The sequence below is a fragment of the Mytilus galloprovincialis genome, chromosome 3, assembly GCF_965363235.1.
Source record: "Mytilus galloprovincialis chromosome 3, xbMytGall1.hap1.1, whole genome shotgun sequence".
Lineage (NCBI taxonomy): Eukaryota > Metazoa > Mollusca > Bivalvia > Mytilida > Mytilidae > Mytilus > Mytilus galloprovincialis.
Window position 1 is genome coordinate 80,132,325 of NC_134840.1, and position 21,204 is coordinate 80,153,528.

Below are 21,204 nucleotides of genomic sequence, written 5' to 3' on the forward strand. Positions count from 1 at the left end.
CACAATAATTTATCTTAACAATTTTTACCACTGTTCAACATTCTCTGTTATAAATGCATGTGATCAAATTTTAAAGGAGTATGTTCATGAAGGGCTTAAATTGGCTTTCAGATTTAGATTTTTTTTTAAATCAGACATTAGAAATTTATGTGATAGTACTAACAATACAAAATAACTTCTTTTTTGGCATAGCACAATGTAGTGACCCCTAATTTATGCATTAGTTTGTGATAAAGTTGAAATTCATGGCCATTTTTGGCCAAAAGTGGACTTGTCCTTTACAGTAATTGATATGTTACCTATATATGGGGGAGGGGGGGTAGGAGGAGTCCTGATCCGGAAATCCCGGGCTTAAAAACATGAAATCCTTGAATAAATTTAAATCCCGAAATTCAAAAAAAAAAAAATTCCCAGATCCTGAAAGGGTCAATCCTGAAATTCTCTAGCTTAAAAACACCTGATCTCGGAGTGCTGATAAAGGTCATATTTCCCCTCATATATGTTTATCTTCTTCAGGAAACAACAAGTCTTTAGAAGAAAAGTTGATGCAGCAATGGTTTTTACTGGTCAACAAAAGAAATGCTTTGATAAGAAGACAGATGCAGCTTAATATTTTGTAAGTTTATAATGTATTCTTGATTTGTATATATTCTGTCCATATTTTTGCAATATTAATACAGGAGCCTATTTTAGAATCTTGAAGAGAAAGAAGAAGGTGCACTTGGGACAACATTGGTCCAAAAATCATATCAATTTGACTCGCTAATTTGTTATAGAAATGATAAAGATCATAAAACTTACACAAAAAGATATTCTGAAAGGTTGTGTCAATTGGTTTATCTACTTGCTGAGGGAAAATAATTTATGGTTAACGTTTAACCTCTATCCTAATTCATCACAAATGGTCCTGAAATTTAATCATTTTTTTGCTTAAATTAGCAAAACTGATTCTATGATATATATTTAATGAGAATCATCATATTAGCAGGTTTAAAATGTAACTAAAGTTGTTATTACCTATGTATACACATTTATTAAGTATTAATAGTTTGTGGCTTCTCAAATTATTTATATTGATCAGATCAATGCAATAATATATGAATTTGCAACTGAAAAAAAGTCAGTTATTTCCCTTTGATCATAAAAAACATTCATGAAAAGACCAGTGTTATTCCCCTTTAATCATAAAAAATTTCATGAAAAAACGTATTCTTCCCCCTTGACATGTAAGCAATGGAAACACATTTAGAAAGTAAAGGAGATTGTATTTATTTTAGTTTCCTTTATTTTTATTATATCTAAAGGTTTAAAACTCATTTAGTTTGTAAATTATAAAATTTTGCTCAAAATAAGTTGCAGTTCACTCCTCGTTACAATTAGAATTTATTGGTCATTATATTTCTTTCAAGGGTTAATGATTGTGTTTCATTATGGATTTAAACAATGACAATTTTTTTTAAGTAAATATAGAACCTCATTTAATATCTTTTATCTCAAATGAACATTATTTTTGAAAATCAGTTACAAATAGTTGTGTAAATACAGCATGTATGGTCTATCATAGAAATAGACAGTTTGGTAAAAGTTTTTAAAAAAAAATTGGTTCATTGGTACGAGAGATTGTAAGTTTATCTGACATACTAGTATGAGTTTTTGCTTGATCATTTTCATCTCTAAAACTACTAAAGAAATTTATATAGAACTTCACATGATTCATCTGTAGTGTATCTAAGTTAAACAATTTTTATACGACCGCAAAAATTTTAATTTTTTGGTCGTATATTGCTATCACGTTGGCGTCGTCGTCGTCGTCGTCGTCCGAATACTTTTAGTTTTCGCACTCTAACTGTAGTAAAAGTGAATAGAAATCAATGAAATTTTAACACAAGGTTTATGACCACAAAAGGAAGGTTGGGATTGATTTTGGGAGTTTTGGTCCCAACATTTTAGGAATTAGGGGCCAAAAAGGGCCCAAATAAGCATTTTCTTGGTTTTCGCACTATAACTTTAGTTTAAGTGAATAGAAATCTATGAAATTTTGACACAAGGTTTATGACCACAAAAGGAAGGTTGGGATTGATTTTGGGGGTTTTGGTTCCAACAGTTTAGGAATTAAGGGCCAAAAAAGGGCCCAAATAAGCATTATTCTTGGTTTTCGCAGAATAACTTTAGTTTAAGTAAATAGAAATCAATGAAATTTAAACACAATGTTTATGACCACAAAAGGAAGGTTGGTATTGATTTTGGGACTTTAGGTCCCAACAGTTTAGGAATTAGGGGCCAAAAAGGGACCCAAATAAGCATTTTTTTTGGTTTTCGCACCATAACTTTAGTATAAGTAAATAGAAATCTATGAAATTTAAACACAAGGTTTATGACCATAAAAGGAAGGTTGGGTTTGATTTTGGGAGTTTTGGTCCCAACAGTTTAGGAATAAAGGGCCCAAAGGGTCCAGATTTAAACTTTGTTTGATTTTATCAAAAATTGAATAATTGGGGTTCTTTGATATGCCGAATCTAACTGTGTATGTAGATTCTTAATTTTTGGTCCCGTTTTCAAATTGGTCTACATTAAGGTCCAAAGGGTCCAAAATTAAACTTAGTTTGATTTTAACAAAAATTGAATCCTTGGGGTTCTTTGATATGCTGAATCTAAAAATGTACTTAGATTTTTTATTATTGGCCCAGTTTTCAAGTTGGTCCAAATCGGGGTCCAAAATTAAACTTTGTTTGATTTCATCAAAAATTGAATAATTGGGGTTCTTTGATATGCCAAATCTAACTGTGTATGTAGATTCTTAATTTTTGGTCCCGTTTTAAAATTGGTTTACATTAACGTCCAAAGGGTCCAAAATTAAACTAAGTTTGATTTTAACAAAAATTGAATTATTGGGCCTCTGTGATATGCTGAATCTAAACATGTACTTAGATTTTTGTCGAGCCTGCAACTTTTGTTGCAGAAAGCTCGACATAGGGATAGTGATCCGGCGGCGGCGGCGGCTACGGCGGCGGCGTTAGCTCACTTCTTTAAAGCTTTATATTTTAGAAGGTGGAAGACCTGGATGCTTCATACTTTGTATATAGATGCTTCATGTTACGAAGTTTCCGTCAGTCACATGTCCAATGTCCTTGACCTCATTTTCATGGTTCAGTGACCACTTGAAAAAAAAGTTCAAATTTTTTGTAATGTTGAATTCTCTCTTATTATAAGTAATAGGATAACTATATTTGATATGTGCGTACCTTGCAAGGTCCTCATGTCTGTCAGACAGTTTTCACTTGCCCTCGACCTCATTTCATGGATCAGTGAACAAGGTTAAGTTTTGGTGGTCAAGTCCATATCTCAGATACTATAAGCAATATGGCTAGTATATTCAGTATATGGAAGGACTGTAAGGTGTACATGTCCAACTGGCAGGTGTCATCAGACCTTGACCTCATTTTCATGGTTCAGTGGTTATAGTTAAATTTTTGTGTTTTGGTCTGTTTTTCTCATACTATATGCAATAGGTCTACTATATTTGTTGTATGGAATGATTGTGAAGTGTACATGTCTAGCGGGCAGATGTCATGTGACCTTCACCTCATTTTCATGGTTCAGTGGTCAAAGTTAAGTTTTTGAGTTTTGGTCTTTTTATCTAATACTATATGCCATAGGTCAACTATATTTGGTGTATGGAAATATTTTATGATCTTTATGTCAGTCACACAGGTTTTATTTGACCGCGACCTCATTTTCACGGTTCATTGCACAGTGTTTAGTTTTTGTGTTTTGGTCTATTTTTCTTAAACTACAAGTAATGTGTCAACTATGTATGTTGTATAGAAGCATTGTTAGATGTACATGTCTGCCTGGTTCATCTGACCTTGACCTCATTTTCAAGGTTCATTGGTCTTTGTTTAGTTATCTTGGTTAATGTTAAGCTTATGTGACAGTTGTAATAAAGCTTAGCTTTATACTTAGGACTATCAACATAATATCAATGATTATTATAGAAGGCGAGACATTTCAGCGTGTGCACTCTTGTTGATTATGGGCCCAGTTTTCAAGTTGGTCCAAATCAGGAGCCAAAATTATTATATTAAGTATTGTGCAATAGCAAGAAATTTTCAATTGCACAGTATTCAGCAATAGCAAGAAATCTTCAATTGCACAGTATTGTGCAATAGCAAGAAATCTTCAATTGCACAGTATTGTGCAATAGCAGATATTTTCAATTGCACAGTATTCCACAATAGCAAGAAATATCTAATTGCACAATATTGTGCAATAGCAAGAAATTCCAATTGGATTTCAATTGGAGTTATCTTTCTTTGTCCAGAATAGTAGTTGAATCAACTTAAATCATTGTTTTATACAATATACAATGTATATTCACTTTTACTACCAACTGATAGATTAAAACAATCTTTACCATTCAGTGATAACAAGCACTTTTTTTACATTTTAATATTTTATGATGTATTTAAATGAGTAGTTATTGTTGCAAACTTCATTAGAAATTTGAATTGAGATCAGTTTTGAAATAAGGGAAAGGGGGATGTGAAAAAAAAATTGGAGGGTCAATTTTTTTCATTTCAGATTTCATAAATAAAAAGAAAATTTCTTCAAACATTTTTTTGAGAGGATTAATATTCAACAGCATAGTGAATTGCTCAAAGGCAAACATTTTTTTTTAAGTTCATTAGACCACATTCATTCTGTGTTAGAAACCTATGCTGTGTCAACTATTTAATCACAATCCAAATTTAGAGCTGAATCCAGCTTGAATGTTGTGTCCATACTTGCCCCAACCGTTCAGGGTTCAACCTCTGCGGTCGTATAAAGCTGCGCCCTGCGGAGCATCTGGTTAATTATTGGCCTAGTTTTCAAGTTGGTCCAAATGGGGGTCCAAAATTAAACTTTGTTTGATTTCATCAAAAATTGAATAAATGGGTTCTTTGATATGCCAAATCTAACTGTGTATGTAGATTCTTAATTTTTGGTCCAGTTTTCAAATTGGTCTACATTAAGGTCCAAAGGGTCCAAAATTAAACTAAGTTTGATTTTAACAAAAATTAAATTCTTGGGCTTATTTGATATGCTTTATCTAAATATGTACTTTGATTTTTGATTATGGGCCCAGTTTTCAAGTTGGTCCAAACCAGGATTCCATATCAAGTATTGTGCAATAGCAAGAAATTTTCAATTGCACAGTATTGCACTATAGCAAGAAATATCTAATTGCACAATATTGTGCAATAGCAATTAATTTTCAATTGGAGTTATCTTTCTTTGTATAGAATAGTAGTTGATAATATATGTTGGAAATTTGCCAGACATGACTATGATGTCATTTTCTATTTTTATTTGCCAATAACTTTATGTAAATAACTTCATTGGAAATTTGCCAATATAAAATGTTGCTGATGAAGCTTTTTTTCCTTATCTTATCTAAAATGTTTTTAGATAATGTATGTTGGAAATTTGCCAGACATGACTATGATGTCATTTTCTATTTTTATTTGCCAATAACTTTATGTAAATAACTTCATTGGAAATTTGCCAATATAAAATGGTGCTGATGAAGTTTTTTTTATTGTTTTATACAATAAACAATGTATATTCACTTTTACTACCAACCAATCTTTACCATTCAGTGATAACAAGCACTTTATTTTACATTTTAATATTTTATGATGTATTTAAAAGAGTAGTTATTGTTGCAAACTCCATTAGAAATTTGAATTGATATCAGTTTTGGAAAAAGGGAAACGGGATGTGAAAAAAAAGGGGGGGGGGGTTAAATTTTTCTCATTTCAGATTTCATAAATAAAAAGAAAATTTCTTCAAATATTTTTTTGAGAGGATTAATATTCAACAGCATAGTGAATTGCTCAAAGGCAAAAAAAACTTTTAAGTTCATTAGACCACATTCATTCTGTGTCAGAAACCTATGCTGTGTCAACTATTTAATTTTAGATTTAAATAAGTTTGAAGAAGAAATCTTTAATTGATTTGTAAAATCTTGACATTTGTTTTGTGTAAAAAAACCCATGTAATGTCAAAAATTTGATCACAATCCAAATTCAGAGCTGTATCACGCTTGAATGTTTTGTCCATACTTGCCCCAACTGTTCAGGGTTCGACCTCTGCGGTCGTATAAAGCTGCGCCCTGCGGAGCACCTGGTTTTTTTTATTCTATCAAACCAAAATGTCTAGAAATAGAACATAAGGGTAAAATTAAGGTATTTGGCAAAGACCCTAAAAACTATAATAGATACAAAAAAATCAGACATTGGTGAAAATGTTCAGAGCCTATTTCTATTGAAACAATAATATTGCCTTAAATGACAATTATTTTTTTTATCAATTTTAGTATTTTGCTTATTAATTGACAACTTTGATAGACACACAAGACGGATAAAGATCAAAATTTATCAGTAATATAAAATTTACAAAACTGCCAAAATTAATGTAACCATTATCCAGACTCTTAAAGGGAACTATTGCTAGAAAATGGTGTCTTTGACGAGTTTGAGCATTTCTGGTAATTATCTTGAGAAGTATAATGAATGCACAAAAACAAAACAAAAACAGAAAAATATTAGCAAATCATGTAAAAAATATACAAAATGTCTATATGACTACAAACATTTATCACATATTTGTTACTTAAAGATAAGATTTTGAAGCTATATTAACTAGATAAGATTTATACTGTATTCTTAACTGTGCAAATAACAGGTTATTTTGTCCTTCCAATGACTTTATAATCATCTCTGAACAACAATCCTGGTACCTTTGAAAACTATTTGCACCACTGGGTCGATGCCACTGCTGTTGGATGTTTCGTATCCAAGGGTATGTGACCAGCCCAGCAGTCAACACTTCAGTGTTGACATGAATATCAATTATGTGGTCATTTTTATAACTTTCCTGTTTACAAAACTTTGAATTTATTGAAAAACTAAGGATTTTCTTATCCCAGGAATAGATTACCTTAGCCATATTTGGCATAACTTTTTGGAATTTTGGACCCTCAATGCTCTTCAACTTCCTACTTATTTGGCTTTATAAATATTTTGATATAAGCGTCACTGATGAGTCTTATGTAGACAAAACGCAAGTCTGGCGTACTAAATTGTAATCCTGGTACCTTTGATAACTATATAATCAGACAAGCAAGAGTCTTGTTTTGATAACAGCAAGCAATTTTTAAATTATTTTATCCTTATTTCTTTTTACATTGAAAACTTATACAGATCGACAGAAACTGATCTCAAAAACTTTCAGTGTATATATGTATTGTCTTGAAAGTTAAGATACATAGATAGCATGTGGCAGAGAGGTCTAAGTAGTTCCTACTGTAATCACACTAGCCAGTCAACACTGAGGTTGTGAGTTCGAACCCAGCTCGTGCGAATGCACTTGACTTCAATCTTAATTGACTTGGATTGTCAGTTTTCCTATCAAAGGTCGGTGTTTTTCTCCGGGCACTCTGGCTTCCTCCACCAATAAAAACTTGCCGCCACAAAATAGCCTAAATGCGGTGCTTAAAAGTGGCATTAAAACACACAAAAAAAACAAAAAAAACACAGATAGCACAACTGTTAACAGTACAGAGGTGTGGGGAGTGTTATTTGAAGATTTTGCAAATACATTTTCTCCCTTATTTTTGCATGAATACCAATATGACATATTCTCTGTTGCCCAGAAGAGTGAGTTTGCATTGTTGTCTATCTTTATTTCCTTGCTTGCCCTGGAAACAAGCGGAGATGCCTATTGCATCTAGAGGGTGTAGTTTGAGGACTGATACCAGGGCCAATTTGGAAAATGCATTGTAATGGTCTATTCATCACATATTTCATTTAAATCTTTTTATCGGCAGGTTTTACTGAAAGTAAAATAGAGGGCACAATATGTGTATTTAAGGGGAAATAATGATAATGGCCCAAGAACAAATAACCGAATGCAACTTCTGGCTATTTTTGAACATGCAAAATGTACATATTAGTACAAAACATGTGATGAAGAGCAATATTAACAGTAACCTTAGCTATCAGGTGCTCAGCCAGATGTCTATAATTTGATTGTTGTGAAATTGTAATAATTGACTTATAATAGAATGCTTATTTGATTGATAAAAAGTACATTAAATTCTATTTTAACCAAACCCTACATAACAGTTATCTAAACAAAATCTTGTATATTGAATAGTTTAGAGTGTTGATAGGTTTCACTGTATGTATCATCTAATGATATTATCACAAAATATCATATTGTGTTAATGCCATATACCAGTACATTCAGGGCATCATTGCAATTAACTTGGATTAGTAATATTGAGAAATTACTGGTACTCATTTTTCATTTGTCTATATATCCATGAAAGATGCCCAGTTTTTCCAATTCTTTTTTTTTTTTAAACTCAAGAAGTGGGGGTTATAGTCTGCAATGACCTTATCTGTTTCAGTTTAGACATATTTTATTTGCTTAAATGTGCAAAAGGGACGAGACACAAGTTAATCAAACTTATATAGTCTTCTCCCTCTCCTTGTCTGTTTCTCCATTTGTCCAACAGTGTTTTTTTTTGCCGGCAGCTTAACAATGATGAATTGTACAGTTTGTTCTAATCGGTTCTATGTTTACTTCCTGTTTGCGCATACTGTGATATATATGTTGAAAACATTTTGTAAAAAATATCTCCGAAACTAATATACAGAATTACTTTGTATTTAGTCAGCAGTTGAACACTGATTAGTTGTGCTTTTTATACCTGTCACACACTTACTTCTTCTTTTCTGATAATTTGAAATACACGTGGGGTTATGCTAAGAAGGAACGCCATGCATGTTTGTTAAGTGTAATTTTTTTTGATACAACAAGGGGTCTAAATATGTATGTATATATATATATATATAAAATGTATATATATATATATATATATATATATATATATATATATATATATATGAAACGTCGCACGCTACTGGTGTCACTTTGGTAAAATCACGGACAAGACACATTCATCTTCTTAATTTTTAAACATAAAAGTTGATATTATAAAGTGTTGTATATCATTTTAAAGCTTTTAAACTCTTCTTTCAGATTATTGCAATTTTGTATGTAACAGACCATTTTCATTAATCAAAACTCAATAAAACCTTTATTTTGCAATATAATTTCCTTGTCCCGCGTTACACTTTTAGTTTTGTGAAATTCTGAATACCGTAAAAAACATATAAATTTTATTACCAAACGATATAAAAGTTTGTCTAGAACAAGCAATTCATAATTGGGCGTTGACGTACTGTCGATTTTTTTTCTCTCGAAAAGACGGAAATATAAAAAAAGGGGATCAAGATGATACAAATTATGTGTCCCATGCACGAAAGGTTGTCGTAATTTTTGTTAAATTGTCCAAAAAAAGGGAATTCCAGAGCAATCCCCATGTCGAAAGTAAATAATACTTATACTAGTATTTTGTACAAAGATCACACTTTCGCCTCATGCAATAATCAGGAGTTTTAAAAATAAATTCTTATTTTTCGAGTTGAATAGCAATGTCCGACATTTTGTCCCCTTCAAACCAAATTAAACGTAGGGTTACGTTTTCTGTTTTTTCATGATGTTTATTCAATATAGTGCCATTCGCTACATAAAAAATCTTATAATGGATAAAAGTACAAAAAATTATCTCTATTTTGGTATTAAATTCCCATAAATTAAATCTAATATACGAGATATCAGATAAAACTAAAATGTCCGATACAATGTCCCCACATACGATTTTGACGTTATTTAATAAAATATACTTCTAACGTTCTGTCTAATTGTCATTATAGCGGTTTTCACATACGATTTGGAATACGGCTATTTTATTTTGTTGCTTAATAAGAAAACTTTAAAATTAATGTTTTATGTTGAAGCTCTACCGATTCATAGAGAAGGGGTTGGGAGAGATTTTCTCGCGGAACTGAAGTGTTTTCCGGACTATAATTGTCGGATCCGCTATAATACAAATAAAAAGAATGATAATTGTTCCCGCTAATTCCCTTGCATATATTTGTGCAGAACTGACATGCTAGATATGCCGTAGTCCTTTCGCCTTGACATTCTGGAGTGCAAAGATGAGTGCATTTGCAGTGCATAGTTAAAAAAGTAATCGATTGCCTTTATAATTAAAATGTATATAAAACAAATGGTTTCAATTCAAGTTACTTTTTTATTTTTAATTTGTTAATAAAACTAAAGCTTAACATCTTTTATCTAAGAAAAAACAATTAATCCTTTCTTAGGGAAAAAAATCAATCCTTTAAAATTTATTGTAAAAAGCCATCTGAACAACATGCATTCCAACGTTTTTATTTTGGCATACGTCTTTGAGTGTGTAACGTTAGGTGACACCAGTTTCGTGCGACGTTTCTTATATAAATATAAATTAAACTTCTTTGACATTTTTCAAGAATCCATTTGAGGATCTTAGAAATGAAATTAAATAACAAATCTCAGAATGTACAACCAAATTAAGTATATAAAGTTCACACTGTAGACATTTTAATCTTTTGTTTTGATGGTGATGTGTTAATCTTCAATGAGGACACAATTAAAGCTCTAGGAAGTAATTAGAATTATGTTTAATAAGTTTTAATAAGGATATGATAGTTATCTTTGCTGTGTTACAGATAGTCAGATAAGATATATGTACTTATATGTCTGTGGTGGATCCTGGATTTCTAAAGGGGAGGCCAGCAGTTATAACTGAGAAAAATGAACTACATAAACAGGATTCTTCTTCCTTAAATGAGGACAAAGGGGTCTAAGTAGTTACTACTGTTATCACTATTTAGTCAACACTGAGGTTGTGAGTTGGAACCCTGCTTGTGCGGGTGCACTTGACTCTGATCTTAATTGTCAGTTTTCCTATCGAAGGTCAAAGTGGTTTTCTCTCGGCCGCCCTACTTCTTCAACAAATTAAAACTGGTCGCCCAAAAACGATGCTTAAAAGTGGCATTTTAACACAGAAAATCGAAATCGAAAAATCTTCCTTAAATGACATTCCCTTAGATCAGTCCCTATGGTTGAGTAACACTATCATCAGTCAACTGTCTATGCCTTAGTAAATGGAAGGTTATATAGTTTTACTCTTGTCCTTCTTTTCTCCTTTCTTCATAACGTCATTGTGAAATAAAGCTTTTTACACGCTTTGTTGCAGTTGTAGAAAGATAGATTCCACAACTGCAACAAGTGTATTACGATATTTCTCCACTCGAGACAGTTAGATTTGAATATTTAAAGCGCAAGGCTTGCCAAGCTTTTTAAATAATTAAAATTTAACTGTTGAGAGTGGAGAAATATTATAATACAAGTTATAGTGGTGGAATCTGTTTCTCTAATGATTTTTATCCTTCCTTTTTAAAGATTTGAGGAAAGTTGTGTACTTTTGATATGACGTCATCAGACATGGTGGACTTTTTTCATGACGTCACAATAAAAAATTTAGAAGAAAAACAAGAAAATTTAACGTCACAATTAAATTTCAACCAATCATTTGCCGAGAACAGATTTTTCACTAGTGAGGAGAAATATTTTTCTCACACCGGTCAGGAAATGTGAAAATAGCACAAAAATTAAATAAAGTAATATATATATTTGAAAAAAATATGCATTGCAGAATGACTTGCGGTGATCAGGCTATGGCTAATAAAATAATTCTTCCACATTCTTTTTCTATACAAATATTTATATGACTTGATAAAGAAACAAAATGACAGTACATATAATTTATGAAGAAAATGCAGCAAAACTTGTTTAAACTGAAAACATGTCTATAAATATGAACTCTTGTATAAGAATTCCTTTAAATTGAAAGTATTAAATTTTTATCGTTGAAATAAGATTATTAAGAAATAGTCAATATTTTTTTTGTTTTCTTTCTTTGATTGTTCTTCATAATCATTGTTTTCTGTCAGAATAAGGCAGGAATCAGGCTTGAATTTCACCCTGAAAAAAATAATCTGAGTGTCATTTGCAAGTCTTGAAAAAATCAGTATATTGTAGTTTTCTGAATTAAAAAATAAATCCATTTTTGGTATGAACCTAGTGCCAGTTTTTTTTTTAACAAAGAAAATAGTACACTCAAATATTAGAATTATTGAAAAAATTAAGTAATCAAATATTTTATTGTTTTCTTGTTTGATCCTATTATATATCTTTATTCATAAAAAAAATAATCTTTTTTCAACACTTAAGAATAAAAAGTAAAAAGCAGTCAGAATGATGCCATATACATGTATATTTATAAGCATGAAAACTGGAATCATATTTTGCCATTTATTCTTAATGAAAATATTTTAACCCAGGCAGATTTTTTTTGTTTTACATTAATCCTGTTTACTTGGGTTCACTTTCTGTAATTGAACCATCGTGGATTACTGTAATCCTCTCTGAAAAACTTGATTTTTGTCTAATAGATACATTGAATTGTGCGTGATTTTAAAACATACTTGTTCGTAGCCAATTACGGAAATTTTAACAGTTAAATGAGACTTGTAACAATATAGGCTTTTAATTCAAAGAGAGATAGAGAAAAACGTCAAAGATCGGAATGGAATTGACAAGGGATTACGGCGGAGCAGTAATAAATCGTATGTTTATTCAGATGACTCCAACCATTTCACATCATTTCCTTTGCAATACCAGCTGATTAACCACCATATAGAGATTCAGAAGGAAAAGTAATGATTTTTGTTTTTAATCCCCTGTTTCCTTGTTGGGGAAGCACAGTCAATAAAAGCTCATCCGACTGTTTTTATTTCTAATCTCCTCTTACAACACATGTACCCATTAAAAGGTTAGGATGTTTATATTGAAAATAGGTGTCAAAACAAAATACATACTCTGTTTTCAAGGTGTAAACAGGTGCTTGTTAAAACAATTCTATTTTTCCTTGGCGATAGAAATACCCTGAAATGACTACTCATAGATTGTGATAAAATTTTATCATGAAGCTTGTGTTGTGATAAAGACAACAAAGGCTGGTCATTGTTATATAGACTGTTACATAATTGACCCTTTAAACAAACCCTTTTTATATCATACTGGTAATTATTACCAAAAAAGGTTCCTATGTATACACACAAGCTAGAACTAAATATGTTTATTTAATATGGTTTGTATTAACAAAAAATGAGATCAAAGAAATTGGGACTTTGCTTGTTTGATAACTATATATGTAGAGCACAATATTTGCCAGAATTTTAGAATTTTCATTTCTTACTCCTGCTGTTAAAAAAATAACAATAGTTTGGTTATTACAATTCTAGACACATTAAAATAATACTCCAAATTGACAACAACACTTCAATTGGTCTGCAATTTTATTTGCTATGGTCTACATGTTTCGCCTGCAAGGCAGGCTTCATCAGGACAATTTTTATACAGAAATTGAGCCCCTGAAGTACTCAAAGTGGTGCATTGAATTTGACGTCGTCATGGTGAGAGAAACAATGAAAAGTGAAAGTAGCAATACAGAGTTATAAATAGATAAGATAAATATAGAAAATTAAAGTTTGTATACAATGTAACTTGAGTTCGTTTTACTATTATATGATACATTAAATTGTTCTAAAGGCTTGGCATCTAATAGGACGAACTTCCCATGGTTCCTACCACTTCGCAAGGCTTCTCTTCCAACCTGGCCATAGTTGGAGGTTACTACTTCCCGGCGCGTCGGCAACAATAGGAAGATTATGATCGCCGCTGTGGATAATAAAATTGTCAAAAACTGTTCCTTTGTTAATTATTTGGTGACTCTATATAATTTTTGGATCGTCTGCAGTAGTTGGTCTGTATAATGGCATAGTTGTGAATTCCTAGTTCATTGTTGCCGACGCGCCGGGAAGTAGTAACCTCCAACTATGGCCAGGTTGGAAGAGAAGCCTTGCGAAGTGGTAGGAACCATGGGAAGTTCGTCCTATTAGATGCCAAGCCTTTAGAACAATTTAATGTATCATATAATAGTAAAACGAACTCAAGTTACATTGTATACAAACTTTAATTTTCTATATTTATCTTATCTATTTATAACTCTGTATTGCTACTTTCACTTTTCATTGTTTCTCTCACCATGACGACGTCAAATTCAATGCACCACTTTGAGTACTTCAGGGGCTCAATTTCTGTATAAAAATTGTCCTGATGAAGCCTGCCTTGCAGGCGAAACATGTAGACCATAGCAAATAAAATTGCAGACCAATTGAAGTGTTGTTGTCAATTTGGAGTATTATTTTAATGTTGCATTCATTTGCATAATTTGACAACCCTGCATACCAAGGTATCCACTTCAGGGACTCTATCGAAATGATTCACACAGGCGTTGGTTCACCTCGAGGTGTTTAATTCTAGACACAGATCACTACATAGAAAATCCTTGTAAAATGGAAAATACTGTGTCTTCTTTCATTGCTGAGGTTAAAGAGAGTGAAAAAAGCATATAATTCCATGTAAGGAAATCTTGTCATTTAGACACAAAATTTATATGATAATGATCATTCATTTGGTGGGGGAAAAAATATTTGGAATGGTGATTATGAGCTCTAGAAAATTATTTAATTTAATATTTGTATCTGATAGAAGTTTTAAAAATAATTAATTATATTGTGAATTTTATTATTTGGTCTAGATGGGTAAAGGGTGAGATTTAATCCCTGTACTTTTTGTGCCTGTACCAAATTGGTCATTTGTTGTTCGTTGTTGATTCCTTTTGTTTTGCTCCTATTTTCTCAGACGATTTGAGTGTTAGTTGTTGGTGTGGTCTGTTGTATCGTCCAATATTGTTTGCTATTTCTGTTGTCCCTTTTACGTTTTACTGCAAAAATTTGTAAATTGAAATTTAAGGAAACAAATTTATGTTAATCTGTAATGATGGTTACAGTTTACAAATTAAAGAAACTTTCAATCCAAAACTTGTTTTTCTACAGAAGGAAAAGACTTTAACCCCAAAGAAATTATAACAAAAGTTTTTGAAATTTTCACAAGGGTTCGGGTGAAAAAAAATGAAAGCTTACATTAGTAAAGTTACAATTCTAGCTGAAAAATAAAGTGAAGATGTTAACATGTATAAATATTTATAGTAATATTTCTGAGAACTGAATGCCAGCTAAAAATTTTACTGAACTATTCTTTTTTTACTGTCCCATTTGTTAAAATGTGTTTACAGATTAATTTTTAAAAAAAGCTGCTTATTTTCATAATTTTACCATAACTGTTACATTCAATAGATTGAAAATTTCAATAAAATATACTTATGCACGAATAAAAAATGTAATTACAAAATGAATGATATACCTTAAATAAATATATCTTAAATAATAGTATATCTGAACCCGTCACTTATGTAATACATTGAAAATTTCAATAAAATATTCTTATGTGCACAAATAAAAAAGTGTCATTACATTATGAATGATTATACCTTACAAAAAATTATATTTTTTAAAGCATAAATCATAAATAATAGTATATACTTATTCTTCTCATTATAGCCATCATTCACATCATTAAATAATATGATTTCATATTTATTGATTTCCCATTTGGAGAGAAACGGTATATATAAAATTAATATACATGAAGAAATGTGGCACGTTTTTCTCATTGTTATCATTCCCTCCCATGTGATTTTCTTTTTAGTATTGCAATTTACTTTTAAGCAATAAATTTCTAAAAAATTAATAATATCTGTTGGGAAAGAAAGTGATTAGGCGACTGATATTAAGTGTTTCGGTTTGATACATTTACCTCAAAGATGTAACAGGTTGCCATAATGGAGTTTTAAACGCGGCACACATGCCACACAGAAAATCAAATTCCCATATTGTTTGTTTATTGCTAGAAACAGTTTTATTACGGTAAATTGTTTTCAGATAAAACGCAACTTCATTCACCAATAACAATAATCCCGGAATGTCACATCTTTTCTTAATTTTAATGTATGGCTATTGTTTGAAGTGCAGAATAATATAAGATTTCGTCAGATGGCAATTGTTTCCACATTATTGAAGTGATTTTAAGAAAGTGCATGATATTTTTATGTAGAAACGACATTTCGCAAGCATACAAATGGCCAGATTTACTTTTATGCCATTATATAAAGTGTCCTTTTTAGTATTCTATTGTGTGACACTCATAAAAATTACTTGTTTGAAATTTATAAATCTTAGATAAAGTTTTTTTCTCTAAATGTTTAATATTCCGATTTATTACTATTTAAGATGTTAGTACAGTCTGAGTCTTATTATTTTTTAGGGAAATAGCTAAATTTTGGCAGCAATTATAACTTGATTTAAATTATTCATATTTTTAATGATGTTACAATGATGAAGATTTAAAACTTTTCTATTTACAGCGCCCCTTCTATTTCTACGGCTTTTCAAATAAAAACAAAATTTGACATGAGAAAGTGTAATCTTGGTACAGTTACCCGTATTGGTAGCCGTGTAATAGTGGATAGTGATGGCAGTCCTTTGATTGTTTTTGTTAAATTTATTCACAACTTTTATTGACCCAGGACAATTTAGGGCTTGACATTTTGTTTGGACACCTGTCTATTGTTGAAGATTGTATGTTTCCCTTTTAATAGATGTCTTTGTAATTGTTTTCATTTTTGGATGCTGTCGCAATGAAAACTACCTGAAGGACCTTTTGTTTCTGTTTTATTTATGGAAAATTTGTTATTTTCCAGGATTTACTAAAGATTATTTTGACTTAAATGAATTGTCTCCCTTTAATAGAGTTTTAAAATCTACCAGTAATTTAAACTAAAAATTTGGCAAATATTTTCTAAAAGTTATTAGAATTGAATAATTTTTCGCATTAATTTTATAAAAACTAAAATTGAAAAAGAAATAATAAAAAGGTCAGTTCTAAGTTCTTGAATTGGTAATACATGTACATGTAAGTGTTGAAAAATTATGTTAAAAAATGAAATTTTATTGAATAAAATACTTCGTTAGAATAATGTGGAAATTGATGAGTCAATGTCAGGTGGAGTCTTAATAATTTGTAGGTGTAAGGAGTTGGTCATCAACTTCATGTACATGTAAAAAAAACTTCTTTGATCAACCTGCTCTTTGACAAGTTTTAGAAATGCTCCCTTCTTTAGCAAAAAATGATTTACTGTGATCAAATTTGTAAAAAATAATCAGTGTTGGCATACTCAGGTTTCATTTACTCTTACATCAATTGCCTAAAAAATTACATGTCAGATTGTTGCTGCTGTATTAGGGCATAACAGCATTTTCTGTCAGCATTAACTGCCAATTTTGTACTAATACACCTTTCCTTAACTATCCAGATCTGTTCTTGTCATTCCTGTTCTTTTACTAATAAAGTTATATTATAGGAATTAATGTACCATGGTATCAATTCCCACTAAATTAACATAGTGATGTCAAGGTTTAGGTGTCCATTCCAAATGTGAGAGAGATTTGAAGTTAGCCTTAGATGGATTTTTGTATTTTATTAGGTTATTTTTAGTCATACAGCTCTTCAATTGTTTCGGTTCTTATAGATCCTTGGCTTTTAAATATTTTGCTTTGAGCGTTAACCTGATAAAAGTAAATCCAGAAAAGCACTTCAGACATAAAATGCATTGGAGTTTGTCTTCTTGTTGTCTTTCATTGAGAACAATTCAAAAGAAACTATTTAACAATAGGCAGACTGTTTGAAATCACTTAATGCATATCCAGTATTTATGTCCTCGTCATTGAGTCACTTTAGTAAAGTACATTTTTACATTCTTATATTCATTTTATTTCAACCTTCAAGCACTCTCTAGGGTTGACCAAATATGTACAATAATGTAGTACCAACGTCCAGTAAGTGTGTACCAAATTCTGGAGTATTTTCTTAAAGACAATTATGATTATTTTATAAAACTATTTAAATACGAAAATAAAATTTTAATTATTGATTTTAGGACTGTCCATTTCTGTGTAAATACGACACTTGCTCAAAAGTATGTCAACACAGCTGCAGATGTTTTTGCCGATTGTATAATGGTGAAAATGGACCCTTTCACTTAGTTAAATATCCCTCTATTTAGGCCTGACTTGAAGTTGAGTTGATTACATACTCAAGGGGTAAATTAGTCTGTGATTGTTTAAACCAACAAAAAGACGGAAAACATCGTTGTTCAGTTAATATTTGACTTGGTCAATGAGACTGCATTCCCCCTCCCCAAAATCAGTATGGGTGAGTTGGTTTTCTCTCCTAATTAGATTGGTAAATGTCTTGTTTAAACATTGAATTTTGTTTATGTAAACATAGAATTTCTCTTAGTTGTAAAAATATTGACACAGTTTTGTTTGTCTGTTGAAATTTTAACATAATACGTTCCTGCATTGTACATTAATTTTATTGAGTCTTCCTGTTGAAAGATTTCAATTTTAGAAAGTGACCACAGGCCATTTCTTTTGTATTGGAACCAATCATTTCATTTGCAGGACAGTCAATAGAATCGTTGTTTACTTAAGTGTAAAATTTAGGTCAAACTCATGATAAAAAATCGTTCTTGTGTATAATTTATTTATTTAATTAATAATTAATTTGACATGTTTGATATCATTTGGAAGAAATTTATAAAAAAATAATATAATAGAATTTTAGGAAGAATACATTTCTTTTTAAAAACAAGAATTGAAATTTTAATTATTTATTAAAATAAAGTTTTCTTTTGTTAAAGGCTGTTTAAATATAAAGTTGAATATGTGACATCTTTTATTTCCTGAGTCATATTAATTCCAGAAAATATGTAGATTTCACTAGCACCTGAGATCACCCCTAGATTTTGGTGGAGTTCCTGCTGCTGAGTGTATAGTTTTCAATGCTGTGTTTTGTGTACTGTTGTTTGTCTTTTTTTTTTTCTTTTTTTTTTGGCTTGGCGTTGTCAATTTATTTTCAACTTTCTGAGTTTGAATGTCCTTAAGGTATCAATAGCCACTCTCATTTTCGTGCGACATCATTTATTTTTTCAACAGATACTGACACTTGTAACAATATTGAGCAATGGAAAAATTCTTAAATTTCCATGTACTGTTACAGAGAGAAATATGCAAATTATATGTTTTCATTAACCATACTTTGAAATCTTGTCACCAATTTGAGATTTGATAGTGTCAATGATTGTTCATCAGTGACATCAAATCCCTTTTTGATGTTGATATACATACAACTACCATTAAATTTCTGTACAATATATGATATTCCTAATTTAGCACTTTGTTCATGACTTCTGTATAAGTAAGTGTCTATCAAACAGACATATAGATAGATTTACTTATCATATAATCACATTTTAAAGGTTTTCTTTAATTTTTCCTATTTAGAGTCATTGAACAAATAGTAATATAGTATTTATTTTAAAATTTTGCCTATCCATTTGGGTGGCAACTATTGTGCTATTTGATTAGTGTTAATATGATAGCAGACACCTTGTTAGTCTATCTAGTTAGGTTTAATGGTATTTTGAAGAGCTTTTAAGATATCTTATCTCTTCGATTTAAAAATTATTGATTTGAATAAAATGATTACATTCAAGCCATGTGAGATTCTTCCCAAGAAAAACAGGATAATTGTGATAAAAATTTGTCGAGAGATAAGAAAAGATAGAAGTTGTTCAATTTTGAAAATATTTTCACATTTAAAATTTCAATTCTTATTGTACATGTGTCATTATATAAAATATTTGGAAAATTGAATTTTTAATTATTTTATTTTTGTTTTCTGTTTTTTGGGGGGCATTTTAAAAATACCTACTGCATATGTATCTGTTAATATTCAATTTTTTGAAATTTAAAATTCCAGTGATAAGAAGAGAAAAATGACTAAAAACGCTAAAGTTCAAATCAAAATTCAAAAATATAAATTTGGAAAGCTTTGAAGAAGCAAATGTAAAATGACACCCGTATACCTACTTTATAAGGAGCACCTCCCACACAAAAGTACTAAGTCAAATAACAATAAGGAGATCAAATATTTTGATTTCAAATTTATATTTAATAATTTACTGAGATATTAATTTATGGATTTTCATATTGACATGCCTTTAACATGTTGTTCGGAATTTATTATTGTTTGTAAGGTGAATCACTAATTAAATTTCAAACTTATAAGACAACTTTGTTTTATTCATATTACAAATGCAGAATTGGTCAAGACCATGAGGTCAAGCATCCACTTAAATACACTTTTCGTAAGTCCAGAAAAATCAAAGATTGTGGTATTTTTTTGTTATTCAATTTTTTGGAATAAATACATGTGTATTGAAATTCCAATCATATGACAATTCATAATTAAAATATTTCGAATTCAAAATTTTATATTTTTATTTTTCAAGGAGAGCGGTCAAAGCTTGAAAGAACACAGTAGAAAAACGTTACAGGGGGGATTACTGTGTAAAGCGGATTTGGAGCCTAATCTTATAGTACCTTGTAACAGGTCATTTGTGATCTTACATCATAACATTTACGTGGTCCTTTGATAAATTTAAAGGTCTCTAAAACTATAGCCCGATGACCCATTGGCGACACTTTGTAGTTACCGAGCGTTGTGTTTTCCCCTAGAAACCCATGTGGAGAACATTCTTGTTTCAGCAAGCATTAAATTTTATTTAGATGATTCAGAGGGTTTTTTGTTATATCCTTGTTGACTTTTTAAGTACATTTATAGCAGTCAAATTTGCTCAGTTGAAGTCTGGTTGTTAGTGGTACGGAATTTTCATCTCATTTGTTCTTGTTTTTTTCTACTTTGAAGATTGTTTGTGTTGAATATGCATGAAATAATTGCCAAGTTGTATATTAGCAACAATTAATTTTTTTTGAAGATATAGTTACAATTAAAATTAATACATGTAACTACATTTAGAATAATCAGAAATTTTTTCAGATAATATTTTTATATTTTTTCTCTTTTCAAATGAGCAGGACATTTTACCACTATATATAGGAACTCAACGACTATCATATGAATACATTTTATTTAGCTGGTCTTGCTAAGATATGCTTAGAAGACTTGTCTTAAGAAAAGGAATCACAACTGATCACATAGTGTCCCCTTCAAAGAGTTGTTGCCTCTGCTCTCTAATATACAACGTATATCAATATATTGTTTAAATCATAGTAATTCACGAGATTGATGCTTCATATGCATCATTTTTATGCT

General features: G+C 30.6%; 1 protein-coding gene across 4 annotated transcripts in view; it reads left to right on the forward strand.

Moving 5' to 3' along the window:
- LOC143069071 (EH domain-binding protein 1-like) overlaps positions 1 to 21,204 on the forward strand; it is a 118,147-nt gene that overhangs the window by 56,167 nt on the left and 40,776 nt on the right. For all 4 annotated transcript variants that reach the window (XM_076243513.1, XM_076243515.1, XM_076243514.1 and 1 more), the window contains one exon: positions 517 to 616. In XM_076243513.1, the coding sequence (XP_076099628.1) occupies positions 517 to 616 (100 nt within the window). The remainder of the gene's footprint in view (positions 1 to 516; positions 617 to 21,204) is intronic.